The sequence below is a fragment of the Mustela erminea genome, chromosome 20 (assembly GCF_009829155.1).
Source record: "Mustela erminea isolate mMusErm1 chromosome 20, mMusErm1.Pri, whole genome shotgun sequence".
NCBI classification, from domain to species: domain Eukaryota; kingdom Metazoa; phylum Chordata; class Mammalia; order Carnivora; family Mustelidae; genus Mustela; species Mustela erminea.
In genome coordinates this window covers 18927871-18943976 of record NC_045633.1, presented here as the reverse complement: position 1 = coordinate 18943976, position 16106 = coordinate 18927871, and the positions used below count along the sequence as shown (strand labels likewise).

The window sequence follows — 16106 nt, the reverse complement described above, 5'->3', positions numbered from 1 at the left end:
CATCTTTATGGCCAGAGCATTCTTTATCTTTAGAGCTAAGAAAAAAGAAGTACCAAGGAAACAGTATATTTGTATCCATGCCGTGAGGGATGGGAGATGGGAGTTGAAGAGTGTGTGTGGGGTATGGATGGTGTTTTTCTTTGTAAAAAGACACCTCTTTGAAGTCAGCTCTGAATTGCACAGGGTAGACCTACTGCAAGAGGTTGATAAATGTCCAACACCTTCTGTACCGTGGTGGGGTTACGGATGATTAGGAACCCTGGAAACCTATTTGGCTAATGTTTTTTCATCATGAAGGGCCTATAGGTTAGCTTTTATTTTTTCAACAAATAAAGACTTAAAGTAAGTCGCCCAGATATACTGACAAAATTGCAAGATTCAGAATTGCAATTCATCATATAACTTGGTAAACTTGTTTCCCACTGCTGAACTACACACCGCCTTTTATGCACAAATTAATATATTTTTACAACCCCTGGAATGGTTTTGTAAAGAGCACAATTATAGTTTAGGACATTGCCATCTGCAGTGGGACATTTAAAACAGAATTAGGTCTAGAAATCATGACTGGCATGTCGTTGTCACTCAAACTGTGATTGGTACAGTACCTTCTGTTTTATTAACAATTCTAATGGGAAATAATTTTGCCACAAATATTCTCATCTGTTAAATAGCCCTTTTATGACTATTTTCTTTTTATTTTCCATTTGCAAAGATAAAATCATTTTATTTGTGTGTCCGGATTAAAACATATAAAATATTCTGCATAGACTTTTAAAATATGCCCTTATTTTTCTTATCTTGCTCAGTTCTCCCTTCCTCTTCTAATATTTCTCATGAACCACATGTCCCAGGATTTGAAAATGCTCTGTGGTATTCTTTTTTTTTTTTTTTTTTCCTGCCCCTCGAGAAGGTCCTCTCTTACTACATGAGCCCAGAGAAAGTATGGCTAGAGCTTGCCAGTGTATGCATTGCAACCTGAGTGTGGACGTCGGCTGTGTGTGGTCAGTGATAGGGTTTGTCAAGAGAATACTGGAGATCTGGTAGAAAAGAAAGGAAAGGGACAGGAAAAGAGGAAAGCAAGTGCTGGATTAAAATATAAAAAGTAGAATGGGAAATAAAGGAAATCATACCCAGGAGGCTGTAGTAATACCATCAAGTCTTAGGAACGAATGAAATGGTTGCCTCTCACATGTTGGTGAAGTTCTGGAAAGGCAACCATCCGTAGAGTCAGTCATACCGGTTGGCTGTCCTTGCAGAAGGTCTCAGTCAAAGCCCAGCAAGGGGTCTCTTTAGGAAACCCATCACAGCCAAATTCTAACCCAGCTCTGAATTGCATTCTGGTTTGATTAAACATCAGATGAGGTATTGGTTTGCTTTAAGGGGCCATGCATGTCATGCGGAAAAGATGTGGCTTGAAAAAGGAGACTCACACTGAGGGAGGTGAGCTGCCCCTTCCCCAAGGGGTATGTGAGAGCCCATAATCCAGGGGTGAAGAGCAGATTCCCATCTCCTCTCTCATACTGACTCCTCAGTATAAGAGCAGTGCTCGGAATTCCTGTGAAGTTGCTCTCAGCGTTTACATTGGTGTCCGCCTCTTTTGTTTTCCTTATTGTGCCCTCTTCTAGCTGAGGGGGTATAACTTGAGTCAGATGACAGTGTGTCTTCTCAGAATTGAAACTTTGCACTTCCTGCAGACGGAATCATCCCAGCATCCCAGAGTGCCCTCATATCCCAGAGGGTCACTCAGTGGGATTTAGAAATCCTCTGATGCCGTCAAGACCTACAGGATAGCAGATAGGAACCTCACGATCATGTGGATTAAGCTGTTGGTGGGCGAATGATTTCCATCTTACTAGTGGTAAGGGTTTGTGATGCCAATGGAGCTCACGTTCTAGACGGCAAAGTGACCCTAAGAAATCTGTTTCCTATTCAGACTTGGCACACAGTAAGTCCTGTAGTTAGCAAACACTCATTAATCATCTACTTTGTGTGTGGTAAACAGACCTTTGCTTAGTGAGTACTTCATTATTTTATTATCAGTCCTTTAAAATACCTGTATGTAGAAACCTGATTAGACATTGTGTTTAGGTAAAGTTTCTGCACCAGGTAGGGCTGGCTATTTGCTTCAGAGAACATGTCCCATTGTGTGCTTCTTGAATGGGCTGAGCATGTTAAAAAGGTAACATTTGATCCAGCTGGTTACAGTAACAGTTTATTAAGTGCTTGGATTTTGTAAACTACTCACAAATATTAAATGTGTGACTTTATTGTTATATGAAAGCATAGATGTGGCACAGTCTTGTCTACTGTACATTAATTCAAATGTATTTTAGGACTTGATTAACAACTGCATCCTATCGTATTGCTTTGGGCATTAACAGTATCAAATATCAAAGGGAATCGACTTTTCCAGGATCACCTGTTCTTTGTTCATGGCTCCATCTTTTATGCTCATGAATTCCAGATGGTCTTCAGCCTCTCTCCAGAGTCCCCATTCTCTCCACCCAGTTGCCTGTTGGATAGCTCCATCTGGAGGTTCCACAACTATGTCCAACTCAGTGTGGCCAAAATGAGCTCTTACCTTTTCCAAATCTTTATCTGATGCTCCTGAACTTGGTCATTGGTGCCACCATTCAATCAATAACTTATAACACAGATTCAGGAATTGACATTGACTTTTGCCTCTTCTTTTCCTCCTCCTCCTTTTCCTCCTTCTCCTCTTCCTCCTCCTCCTCCTTTTTCTTCTTCTCTTCTTCAACCATCCCACCCCTACATATTATTCAATGAGTCCTTTTAATTCTGTTTATAAAATATTCACCAAATCTTTCCTTCCTATTGTATGTTTACTGCCATGTCTTCATTTGTGTAAACCCTCATCATTTTTTGGCCTGCAATGTAATCTGATGGGTCTGATGATCTCTGATGGATCTCCCTGCTTCCAGTGGTCCATTCCCACACCCCACCAGGAGTGGCCTTCCTAACCACCGATTGTTCCACTTTCCTTGCAGAGGAATGGACTCCAAAACCCTTAGCATGATATAGAGGGCCTTTATCATTTGACCTATACTCACGTATCCTGCCTGGACATCTACCCTAACCATTAGCTCACACAGTCCTGCCTCTATGCCTTTACGTGGGTTGTTTTCTCTGGTTACGTTGTTCTTCTCTACTGACTGTGTTGAAGGAGCTCCCGTGCATGCATGAAAACCTAACTCAAGCATCACTACCTTTTGGAACCTTTGCAGTCCACTCTCTGACCTTAAGTAGAGCAAAAAGGCTCCTATACCAAGTAGATGTATAGCACACTTTATATCGCTAATAATTATATATCCAATTCTTATAATGTATAAACTTCATATATATACTTATAATAGTGTATATAATTATAATGTTGTTTTATAACAGAATACTTATTATAATTCTTCTTTAACAAAATTATTCAGCTTTGTACCTCTGGGCCTGACAAGGATTCTGGAATTCATATTGGAATTCAGTGGGCATTCACATATATAATGTTAAAAGAATGAATTGATCAATTATATTTTTGGTGACATTCTTAGATGGGAAGACATCTTTATGCTTACAATTGGGAAAAAAAAGCCTAATAAAGCCTCTAGTGTCAGACAATTTGTATTTATTTTAGCACTCGGTTTTTAAATTGCATTTCTGACAGGCTGGCCTACCAACGATGCTTCATGAAAGATCGTGAGGTTTATTCATCTCAGCACTGGGCTGTTTTCCTTTTCTGCAGAGCAAAGGGATCTGGGGACTCCTTTGCAGGCTGGCCATGTCCTGTGCAAGCCCAACTGTGTCTAGAGATTCTAGCAGGGGTAGAGTGGATGGTTGGGACTTTGCAGGAAGTGAGCTTACATCATCAGACACACATGGGGAAGAAAAGGAATATAGAAGTAAGAAGAAAGCTTTCAGTGGCCAAGACAACAACCATCCCCATCTCCGTCTTCTTCTGGGGCCAGAGTCTTGTTTCTGCTTATCTCTCCATCTCTCCCTCCTTCCTCCCATTTTTTTCTCAAGGTCACCTCTCCCTACCTCTTTATTTCTCTATAGACTGTTTCTCTTGACTACTCATTAGACTCTACCTTGAAAATCTACCCAGCCTTCCAAGTCCAGTTGTCAAAGCTCACCACTCCATCTCTTTCCCAATTCCAAAAGTCTCTGTAGAGCTGAATCTGATGTGGCCAGAGACGATTATGTGTCTGGCCCTAATCCCTGGACTGGGGATTGGTTGAGCTGGGCCACAAGAGGAGAGGTTTCTCTAAGAAACCCTGCAGGGGTAGGGGGCAGTGATCTCCGTGATGGGCATGGAGAGATATTGGCTGAGTATTACATATACCCTTTAGCATCAATAGCCTTTCTGTTTCTCAAAGTCTTCAGGTGGGTAAGAATTCTACCCTCATTTTGTCTTGGGCCCAGGCCAAATTAAATCATTGGAATTAAGAGTCTTGTTATATCTCCTTATTGCCCTTGTAGGGTGATAATACTACTGAGACCTATGGGGTGAGGAAATTCTGGGTAAAGATGGGTTTCTAATCCCTTATGGCTATTTGTTTCCCAAAGAGTCTGTGCAATATCCTATTTAGGAAATTCAAGAGAAAATTGTTCTAAAGAAGGTAGCATGAGTATTTGGGGATATCTCTAAGCAAACTCTTCTGTCTTAAAAGTGTCCTTGCTGGCACTGCATACAGAAATACCAGTAATAATGAGTGTATATCTCTCCCCAAGTCTTTTCCTCTACCCATCTTAGATTTTCTGGCTGGGGTTCTATAAATTATACTGACAAAAGACAGCTTAACAAGAGAAAAGCATACAAATTTTTTTTTTTTTTTTAATGTAAGTTTTACACTATACGGGAGACTTCCTAAAGAAATGAAGACCCGAAGAAGTAGTTAAATCTGAGCATTTTTATACTAGGTTTGATGAAGGGTTGGAATTTGTGGGGAAACATGATATGAGCTAAGTGGTGAACTGGGGAGAGCTTAGCGAGTCCTGTCTGTGTCCCTCCATCTTCGGACATATGGATGTTCCGTCCTCCATGTTCAGCAGGGCACCTCTCCCGTGAGACCTTATGACCTGCTTCAGCGTAGTTGGCACGGAGGGGGTCAGAGAGTCCTTCCCATACCGGCTATTACTCAGATTTTTTCAGCTCAAAATATTCATTGTGCTGAGGTGCCACACTTTGGAGTAGAGACCCTTCCCTCTCCACTGCCATCTTCTGCTCCAGGGCCCGAGGACACCTTGTAATATCTAAAAGGTTTTCCCTTCTGCCTCCTCAGCCCTCATAGGTAACAGCCTGAATCTTATTTCTGGCCCCATGTACTTGTGCACTTTCTGTTCTCGTTATTACTCAATGCACATCATCCTATGAGGCTCTTTGCTGGCAGAGGACATGTCTGCCCTTTTTTGTGTGACTTAGCGGTGCAAGTCAGATGGCTTGTGCTCTATCAGTATTTGAAGGAAACAAAAGCAGGAATCTGAACTGTGTAATAATAACACCCAACAACCCAAGAATCCTATCTAAGGCATCTACCCCAATTACGCCCCTCTCTCAATGCATGGTTTATTTCATACATAGCAGTTACTAAAAGCTGTCATTATCTTGTTTATTGTTGGCCTTACCCACTAGAACATAAGCTCCCTGAGGGCTAGGGTTTTGTCTATCTTATTTACCTAACATAGTATTGAAAACAAGTAATCACTGTGGAAATAAACAAACACCAACCAAATGAGAACAAGCAGACACTGTTTATTCAGAGCTTGTGCTTTAGCAAGGGAATTAGCCACTGTCATTTGTGTTTAACAGAGACCTAGCCTCAGGCCATAGGGTGAGAAAGCTTTATGGTTGGAGGGTTAAAAAAAAAAAAGAAGGCTTTCATGGTGCGCTAACTGCAGGCTTTTGTTCTGGGAAGGCTGCATGTGGGCAAGTAGAAGCAGGACCTTCTCTGTGACTGGCTGGGTCTATACTGAGCTTTCTCTTGGTTGGTCCTAAGTTGGAAGTGGGTACAAAAATTAGGAAAGCTGTCTATTACTAATCAAGTCCTGGCTGTTTCTGAGCCAGTTGTTACAGGGCTTTTGTTGGGCTTCCTGAGCTGATCACCAGACAGCAGTCAGAAGCGGTCTGATTTCCTACAAGCATCATTTGTGGATAGCAAGCTGGTTTCCTGGGCTGGTTCCTGCAAATCGTATAGGTCCGAGTTCTGTTTGTATATGTGGTCTGGTGGTTTTCCATTTGTATATTCAGTCTGTCATTGTTGATGGGAAGAAAGGAAGGAGGGAGAAAGGAAGGACTGTTGTCCGAATTCTATTTTCACCATCCAGATTTCCTTTTGAGTACCTCATGTCAAGGAGCAACTCATCCTAGATTTCACATGTGGCTGTTTTCAGGAGTGTCCAACCTTGAATCATATCCCATAGTCCAAAGCTGGAGCACAGTAAAGCCGAAAGAGACTCTTTTCCTGTCATTTGGCCAAACAAGAGCCAAAGGCTTTTGAGGAGGTACTTAAAGAATTTTCAGTTTGCAATTGTGCAGTAGCTGTTGTTCAGGTAATTTAACATTGATTTTAGTTTAAAAGGCAATTAAGACAAAATGGGCATCCACTAGCCACTTAGGTTAAATAAGCTTAGATTTAAATTGCTCCCCATTAACCACCTTTGTTTTCTATGTTTGAGCTATTTTATGCTGATTTAGCATGCAATGGTGTGGTGGCCCAGTTGGGGCAGGTGGCTGGGGGAAGAACCGAGCCAGAACCAAGAAGAAAGTGTTGGCTCAGAATTGTTCCCAGGGTGAGCGAGGTTCTCTTCTTCCCTGTTACTAGGTATATGGATTAGTAGAACATTCCAAGATTCTCGTTCTTTATGTCTAAAATCCTAAAAATGGTGCCCGTGTTTTGACTCAATGATTTACTTCCAATGGTTTATCCTGAAATAATGACCAGAGATAAGTTCATAACATGGAGGATCAGGTTGTCCATTTCAGTGTTATTTAACATAGGGTGAAAAGAAATTATGCATCCTTATATTGGCATACCAAAATTGATGTCTTTTCAAATTTTTTTTAAAAAAGATTTTATTTATTTATTTGACAAAGAGAGACACACTGAGAGAGGGAACACAAGCAGGGGGAGTGGGAGAGGGAGAAGCAGGCTTCCCTTAGAGCAGGGAGCCCGATGTGGAGCTCAATCCCAGGAAGCTGGGATCATGACCTGAGCCAAAGTCAGACAGTTAACGACTGAGCCACCCAGGAGCCCCTCTTTTCAATTTTTTTTATGGCAGAAAAATCTTCATGATATATGGCAAAGTACGAAAATACTATAAGGTAATTTATATGGTAAGGTGTCTTTACTAATGATTTCTTAGTTACATACGCAGTGAAAAATGTTTGAAGTGAGGGGTGCCTGGTTGGCTCAGTTGGTTGAGTGTCCAACTCCTGGTTTCAGCGCAGGCCATGATCTCAGCGTCCTGGGCTGGCCCTGTGTCGGTTCTACACTCAGCAGGCATCTGCTTGAGATCCTCTGCTTCTCTTTTTGCCCCTCCACTGCTCTCACACTGACGCTCTCCATCTCTCAAATAAATAAATAAATAGACAACTAACTAACTAAATAAATAAATCTTTAAAAAGGTCTTTGACGCCGACAGATTTGCAATGCATTACATGTGGGCATCTGGGTGATAAATAACGAGTGGCTCTTTCCCTGTGCTTTTCCGATTTCCTCACGATTCTACAGTGAGAACCTATGAGGTGAGGGAAGCTTCTGCCGTGCTGTTTGGGGGGCAAGCCTGCGGGGGTCAGGACTCCTGAAACAACGAATATGTCTGAAAGGCCGTGGTCCAAGGCCATTTCTGCTGGTTATAAGCAGGGTCTCCGGAACCAGAGGGAGCACACAGCACTTCTTAAAAAATCGGAGACGTTTATGCTTGAGATGAAACTGAATTCATTCTAAGCAAAGGAAGTGCTTCTGTGTACAGAGCAAAGAGCAACACAGTGACTCCTGGTGGCAAACTGTACAGAACCGGAGTAATGTGGGAAAAGGAACTCATGCTTGTGGAGACAGTGGCATGGTACGTGCCATATTCCAAAGCAACCTTCCTCCTAAAGCCTTTGGCCACAGTATCTGTGATGCTGAAGCTTTCAAGGTCTTAAACTTCCTGAAAAGTAAATAAATAAAGGTGTAGCTCTGTTAAAAAAAAAAAAAAAAAGGTTTTATAATTATAAAAAGGACTGAAAACAATACTTGCTTGTTGTAACACTATTTTAAAAAAATCTCCGGGCGCCTGGGTGGCTCAGTGGGTTAAGCCTCTGCCTTCGGCTCAGGTCATGATCCTAGGGTCCTGGGATGGAGCCCCGCGTTGGGCTCTCTGCTCATCGGGGAGCCTGCTTCTCTTCCTCTCTCTCTGCCTGCTTGTGATCTCTGTCTGTCAAATAAATAAATAAAATCTTAAAAAAAAAAAATGCTCTCAGTGTGAGCTTCATACATACCACCCCAAGGGTAAGGTTACATGTCCCTGCTAAAGGATGAGGAGGTAGAAGCGTGTTCTGTTGCAGTAATTCTGTTTCTTACTCAAAGAAAGGCTGCTAAGCTTCATTAAAGAAGGTCATCCACCTGGTCCCAGTGTGAAGTTGTAAGGTGAACCATTCTGTAGAGCATACTTCTCAAATGTGCCCAGGTGATTCATGCATTCGTCTATTAGGAAATGTGGCCATTTACCAGCAACCAATGTTGAGTTAATGGGATCCATTTAGGAATATAACCACAACAAGCCCATCATAAATCGTATGCTCTCCCATCTAAATATGCTTCATTAAGCTCACCTTTCCTGATGCAACTGGATGATTAGATGTCAGGATGAAGGAAATCATTAGGTCCCGTTGCTCTAATCCTACAAAGCACCATTGTGGCTGCTATGTAATTTTATTTTATTTTTATTTTTTTCCAGATAGAACCTGGTTTGTGCTTTTCTATAGGAAAATATTTTCAAACTGGTAAAGAAGCAATATTACTGTATAGCGAGGCATATCTCAGTAGGTCATTACCATAACTTCCAGCAGAAGGAATAATCTACGTCGCATTTTACTTCAAGGATAAGATTGATTTTTATAAAAATCTTTAGTGCATTGAAGCTTAGAATTTTTTTTTTTCCTATGAAGAAGCAATTAGATACTGGTGTTTTCCAGAAATGTTAGGTGAATGCGAGCTAAACCTTGATGTGTTTTTGAAGGTCTTGTCATTCAACAGTTGAAGAGAAAAGGCAATTTCTGAGGGAGAAAAGCACTATTGGTACAATAGGAATTGTCACAACTCACATGGCCAGGGGTGTCCACCATTTTCTTACATTTACATCTATTTGGGAAAGTGACAAATACCTGAAATAACAAAGAAGAAAATAATAAGTACTGTTATTTCCACCACCAAGAACCACCAATTTTGAGTGTTTTCTTCCAGGTATGTACATATACATATGTGTGTATAGACACACACACACATGTATATTTATCTTTACAGGCTTTGTATACATAAAGCACATATGAGACATTTTATATATAAATGTTCTTTTATTTTTTAGTTTTTACTTTTTAAAATATTTATTTTGCCTATTTTTAAAGAGAGAAAGCATGAGCAGGGGGTCGGGCAGAGAGGGAGGGAGAGGAGAGAAGTAGACTCCCCACTGAGTGCAGAATCCTATGCAGGGCTTGATTCCATGGCTCAGGAGATCACAACCTGAGCAAAAGTCAACAGTTGGTCACTTAACCCACTGAGCCACCCAGGCACCCCTAAATGTTCTTTTAGAGGAAAATTGAGGTCTTAACCTCCACTTTCAACAGCTATCCCTTCTCCCTTTTCTAGCATTATTATGAATTTGGGGCCCATTCTTCTAGACTAGAAGTTGAGGAACTTTTTCTTTAAAAAGCCAGAGAGTAAATATTTTAGGCTTCGTGGGCCATTGGGTCTCTATCATAACTATGAACAAGTAGATATGGTTGTACTCAATAAAACTTCATTCATGGACACTGAAGTTGCAATTCACTGTGTTTTTCATATATTCCTGTTCTTTCATTTTTTTTTTTTTAACAGTTGAAATATTAAAAAAAAAAAAAGTTTAGTGAGCTGTGCAAAAACAGGAAGAGGCTGAATCTGGCCGTCCTCTGCTCTGGGTCATTTTTTGTATATCTGCAAATATTTATGTAACTACAGAAAATCTGTAATATTATTCCCTTTTTGCATTTTCTTTCATAAATAGTACTATAGGATATGAATCATTTAAAACTTACATTTTTAATCTCAGCAAAATTTTGACTCAAAAATATGTTTATGTAGTTCTGTATAATATGTGTAGATATTTTCATCTCCATACACATTCATGCCTATATAGCTATAGATTATTCCTTCTCTAGTCATTTTTTACGGCTATATAATATTCCATCCTAGGATAAATTGCATTTTCTTATGGTGATAAGTATTTGTCTTTTTTTTCCCCATGACAAACAGTGGTGCAGGTATATCCGTGAACACAGCTTATACATGCGTTCTGTTAGGACAGACCTAGAAGTACAGCTGCTTGGTTACAGGATGTGCACATTTTCCATTTTAATAGCTACTCGTAAATTGGTTTCTCGAGTGACGACACCAATTTATATCCCCACAGGGAGACTTTCTGTCCTTGGTTTGGAGATTTCACTCATGGCTGTTTTCCTTTGGAGTGGAAGCAAGGAACCCACTGTGGCTGCATATCCTCTTGTTACCACAGATGCTAGTGTGGACCTTTATTTCCCTCTGGATTAGTACAGACATTGTTTTAAGTCTTTGCTGGGGCACTAACACATGAGAATAGCAATTTATATCAATAACCAGGTTTGGCAACATCTGCCAAGGTTGTCATACTCTGTGATTAAATGGCCATATGTGCCAGGGAACACGAGGACAATGGGGTTGTAATTAGGGTTTGCTATCTTTCCACCCGCCACCCCCACCATCCTTAACTCCCCCTAACCTTGCTTTTGTGAACTGATTTGTAAATCAGATGATTCCCTGGAGAATTCCAGTTTCTGCTACAATAATATGGCTTTATCTTATGTATCTCTGTAATTATAAAGAGTTCTGGTTAAGCAAAAGTCTAGAAGCCTTTTGCTACTTTACCCAGTGCCATTGAAAACCTTGACCTGAGATGATATGTGCATATATTAGACTTTAACTTAAATAATCAGAGAATATAGTATATTTGGTACTGCACCATCACTGTAAAAGGAACGTCTAATGCTACCTTACCATCCTTTTTACTCCACTGCCCCTGCACAAGGCAGGCAGAGAAAAAACACACCAACTTTCCTTAACTCCATAAGGAAGAAGTTAAACAGTATATTAATGCAATATTTAAAACAGTCTTAATGCATAGAAGGAAAAAAAAACCCTCTTCTAATTTTTTACTGGGTGTGACAGAGATGGATGATGGTTATGTAAGGGACTTGGCATGTTCTAAAAAAACCTGGAAATATTGCCTCAAGATATGGAGCTATAATAAATGTGCAAATAAATATTTGAAAGATTTATTAGCATTTTAAAATTTGCTTACTAATATATAAAATCCTAATCACTTGTGCACAAGGCCTTTAACTAAAATAGAATATCCAAGAAGATGACACAGGAGTTCAATGAATATTTCACTGTTAATCGAATGTAGTCTATATATATATATATATATACAATTTCCTTCCATGTTTAGTTCCCTCCTGTTCAACTAATAATTGCTTGAAGAAGCAAGGTCATCTTAGTGTATGTACCTTGCAGTTTTGACTGTAAAGAAAAAGAAAAAAAAAAAACCCTAATTTTTCTACATCCAAAAGATTGGTCTCTGACAAAAACAACATTTAGAATGGGAAGAGCCAGAGCCTGGTGTAACTCATTCCCATTTAATTAAAAAAAAAAAAAAAAAAGTCACAGATGTATGTGGCTTTTTTGGAAATTTACTTTGATGCCATTGTTATTCAAGGTAAATGCATTTTCACAGGTAATCTCAGAAGTTCAGCAGAACGCGGTAGATATTTCCTCCTCAAAGCAGGGTCATGTTTTGGAGCATTTTCATTTAGCAGATAATGTGTAAGAAGATCTGAGATCACAAAGTTTTAGCTAGTAGAAAAACTATAACCGTTTCTCTGAGGAAACACTGGGGAAAGCCTATGGGGGGGGTGGTTGGGGAGGGCGTGTTGGGGTTTTCCATCTTTTCCTAGTATTTATATGTGGAGTAGCATATTGGAAGTCATAAATACTGTCCCGTGGACATTTTGAATAATGCAGGAGTAGTGTAAGTAATTGGAAGTGCTTATATCCTGCCTTTAGACATTTCACTGCTCGTGAGTTAAAATTGGTTGTCAAGTGTGGACTCGGAGGACCGTGCAAGGTGCCCTATTCTGTCATGTGGTACATATTTAATGCTTGAAAGAACAAGGGAAGGGACACGTGCAGGAGAGGGAGAGGGAGGGCAAGCGGCGAGATACTGCTGCCTGCTCCGTGCTTTCCAAGTGCTCCGGCAAGCGAGGAGGCGGGACCAACGCAGCCTCAGCCTCCACCGCCTTCCACCCGGCTGCAAGACTTTGCAAAAAACATTGGGCGTCCAATTTGGCGAGTGTTTTGGCGCGGAAGCCTAGGCCACCCGGGGAAGCTGGGTTCGGGCGCGGGTGCTGTCCCCGGCACCTTGGTGGCCTCCCTTTGTGTGCGCCTCCGCGTTGAATGCCTCCTTGCTCAGGCTGCTCGCTCGCTCTCCCGGCGCGTTCTGCACCTGCTGGCGGTGGTGTCAGGCTGCCAGGCAGCCAGGGCGAGCTCAGGCACAGCGCGCACGACAGATGACTGGAGTCATTTACATTGCTAGCACGTGGCTGCCGTTTGCTGTTGCCTCGGACTTCTCCCGTGTTCTCCCGGGGAGGAAACAGGAGGCACTTTGCAGCCGACAATGAAATCTTGGCAGCTAATTGCAGTCGTGGGAGATGCCCTTCAGGTAAGGCGAGAGAAGAGGGCTCTAAACACTGTCAGGGAAGGAGAGGCAGAGAGGGAGAGCGAGGGATGGAGAGAGAGGAGGCAGCTTCTGCAGAGGCTTCCTGAAGCCCACTGACTCGCGGGAGGGGGTGGGAGAGGGACGGGGACCGGGGGCGGGCGACAGGGGGGAGGAGTGTGCAAATTGACATTTTTGGCTGCCTGTGGCAGAGGAGCCGCCGTCAGCCGCTGTCCAACGTTCACGCAGAGAGGGTGGCGGCGTGTGCGCCTCCGGGGCTGCTGATTAGAATAGGGACTTGGCGGCGGCAGGAATCCGGCTCAACCAAAGCGGCGATGGGAGGCTGCGGACGCGTTTGCAGCGCGTGAGTGAGACACGGTACGTGAGGCCGGCCCAGAGACCTCTGAGGCTGGGTCAGGGCTTGCCCCGGGAGCCCCCAGGGGCGCAGGACACCCGGGGAGGGCGAGGGTCGTTTGCGGCGAGGGAAGAGTCCAGAGAGATGAATCGATTTTCCTGACTGACTAGAAGTTCGTGGGGAACTTCATTGCCCCTTCTCATTGGCTCCGTTTAACTTTATTTCCAGAGATGAATAAGCGTTTATAAGAAACCCCGTGAAAGTCCCAATAGGCTAGCAGGGGTTTTGCAAGAGCTGCGCGGTTCTTTAAATGGGAGGTTTATGAAACGCCTGGCCAGATGGGCCGTGCCTCTGGAAAGTTGGCACACTCGTGTTCCGCCGGGGCATGCGTGTGCGTGTGTGGGAATATGTGTTGCATGTTTGTGTAAACATGTCTACCGTGCTGGTGGCACTGGTGGGCCCTTACCTTCTCTGCTTTTCCGGGCTCCCAAGAAGCAGAGATTACGTTGACAGTCCTGGAAATGCTTTGACTTAAGAAATGGGCTCTGGATCATTTCATTAAATTAAACAAGAGTTGCCCTTCTTGAGAGATCAAGTGGAAGAAATGTGCTCGGACTTCCAAAGTGAGGGAATTCACCGCCAGGCGTTTAAAAAAACAATATGCAGAGTGTTGAATACGACATTTATCGGCCTAGAAGGATCACCTGGAAGGCTCAATCTCAGCCTATCCCTGGAGCCATGATTTTCAGATTACAATGAAATCAGTGGTTTTGCTTATTTCTGTGGACAAAAGATGCTGTGCCTCCCCCTCCTTAAGAGGGGCCCTGGGGGAATTCTGAATCCCAAAGTTTCCTCGGCAAAATCCTTTTAGAATTGTCCATTAAATTCCTTGCTGAGAGCCACAGTTGGAGTATCTTTAGATATCTCATAATTTACTCATTTTTCATTTGGGTTTAATTTTGGTCACACAGAAACGAAAGCGATGTATAACAGAGACAGTAAAAAGGGATTGTGTAATCCTCTTTATTTGGGTAGCCGGGTAGTAAATTGGTTGGAGACTATACAATCTTTCTCAACTGTTATTCCCTATTTTTGATCAAAATGTATCTCCGGAAATCCAAAGGCCACCATTATAAATGTGTTTGTGAAATGGGCTCACTTGGCTTTGTGGCTCGCTGTGATTAAGTTTTAAGAGGGTTGTTCTTCAAGTAAGTAAACTATAGTCAATCAGTGATAGCTGTTTACCACTGGCGTTCATAAGAAATGCGGGAAGCATTCATGATTTTCATGCGGAAAGCAGGATTTTTCAACTCTTATCTGCCCACTCACACTCTCCACACATGCCAGCACTTTCTCTGTGTTAGAATACTCATGGATTATGAAGAGAAAATTGCTTCTCTGAAGAGTTGGAGGAAGTATTACCTATGGGGGGAATATTTCTTTCCCTCCTTACTTACCCTCTTCCTCCTTTCTCTCTCTCTCTCTCTGTCCCCCGCCCTCTCCCAACTTGCTTCCCCCTCCCCTCTTTCTCTTTTTTCCTTTTTTTTCCCCTCTGCCACCCCCTTTCTCTCTATATCCACCTGTATTTTTTTCCATCTGTCTTTATTTTTGTGATTGAGCAGAGAAAGCTTCCCAAATATCTTTTACTACTGCATTTTTATTATAACAAATGTTTTGCATCCTGAAGGATAATTGGAACTTGATTTTCTTTTTCTTCTTTCCTTTTCTTTCTCCTTCCCTATCTCTCTCTCTCTCTCTCCCTTCCTCCCTACTTCTTTCTTCCTTCCTTCCTTTTTTTCTTTCTTTCGTATTCTCTGGTCATATACAAGAACCAATTAATATCAGGCAGTCTGCTCTACCCTGATCTTATAAATAAGGGCAAATATTCAAACTTTTCCTGTCATTTCATATTATCCAAGCGAATCAACTCTGGAGAATGTCTTTACTATAAGAAAAGAGCTAAATCTTTTTTGTTATCACCAACTGATGGATTTTTACAACATTGCACTTTGCCTGCTATAACTTTATTGGGCTGAGCATATTTTTCTGTTCGTCTGTTGTAACCTTGTCCCTCAAACTTCTGTTTTCTCTATTTCCTGTCTTAATTTTAGAATCTGGATTTTAGAATTTTAGAATTCATTTTAATTGGTATTTACTTGGACTTTGGAGAAACAACTGTCAGCCTTGACTTATGGGCCAGCTTATTTAAGTATCACGTAGTGGGTTTTTTTCCCAATTTTTTTCTCTCTGCATGAGTATGTCACAAAAGTTAAAGTAGATCTCATGTAAAGTGCTTTTTGCAGCAATTGCCTGCTTCCAAACTATAGTTGTAAGATTTTGAGAATAAATGGTCATGTTTTGAGAATATTATATGAGAATCAGAGTATATACCCTTTATCATTTTCTGTTTGATTACAGAGAACCTGGTTGGATAGGTCAATCTTGAGGTAAATAACTATTACAATGTCCAGTGAAAGATCATTTTGATCTTTCTTTATGGTAAATTTATGACTTTTCTATTAGGTTTTGAGCAGAATTTGCAGTACCAGAGAAATGGCACATAGTCCAAAAGAGGAAGAATTTTTAGGAAATAATAATAAATCTTTACTATTATTAATTACACTTCTATTTCTGTTTAGTTGTAGCTTATTTATTTTTTTTTTAAATTCATGTGTGTTGGTCTCAAAGTCATCCCAGAGTAGATTGGAAGAAGTTCTTTGAAAGTAATTCTAATGGAATTAAAACGAGTCCTTTT

At 41.5% G+C, this 16106-nt stretch overlaps 1 protein-coding gene across 3 annotated transcripts in view; it reads left to right on the top strand.

Moving 5' to 3' along the window:
• Positions 1–16106, top strand: part of RBFOX1 (RNA binding fox-1 homolog 1) — a 1460772-nt gene that overhangs the window by 380836 nt on the left and 1063830 nt on the right. Inside the window, exon 1 of one of the 3 annotated variants that reach the window (XM_032326743.1) lies at positions 12548–13002. The exons of 1 other annotated variant lie outside the window; for it this stretch is intronic. In XM_032326743.1, coding sequence (XP_032182634.1) covers positions 12958–13002 — 45 coding nt within the window. In that variant the 5' untranslated portion in view covers positions 12548–12957. Of the gene's footprint in view, positions 1–12547; positions 13003–13214; positions 13375–16106 lie in introns of those variants that run through there. One more of the 3 variants, XM_032326751.1, reaches the window with a different exon arrangement.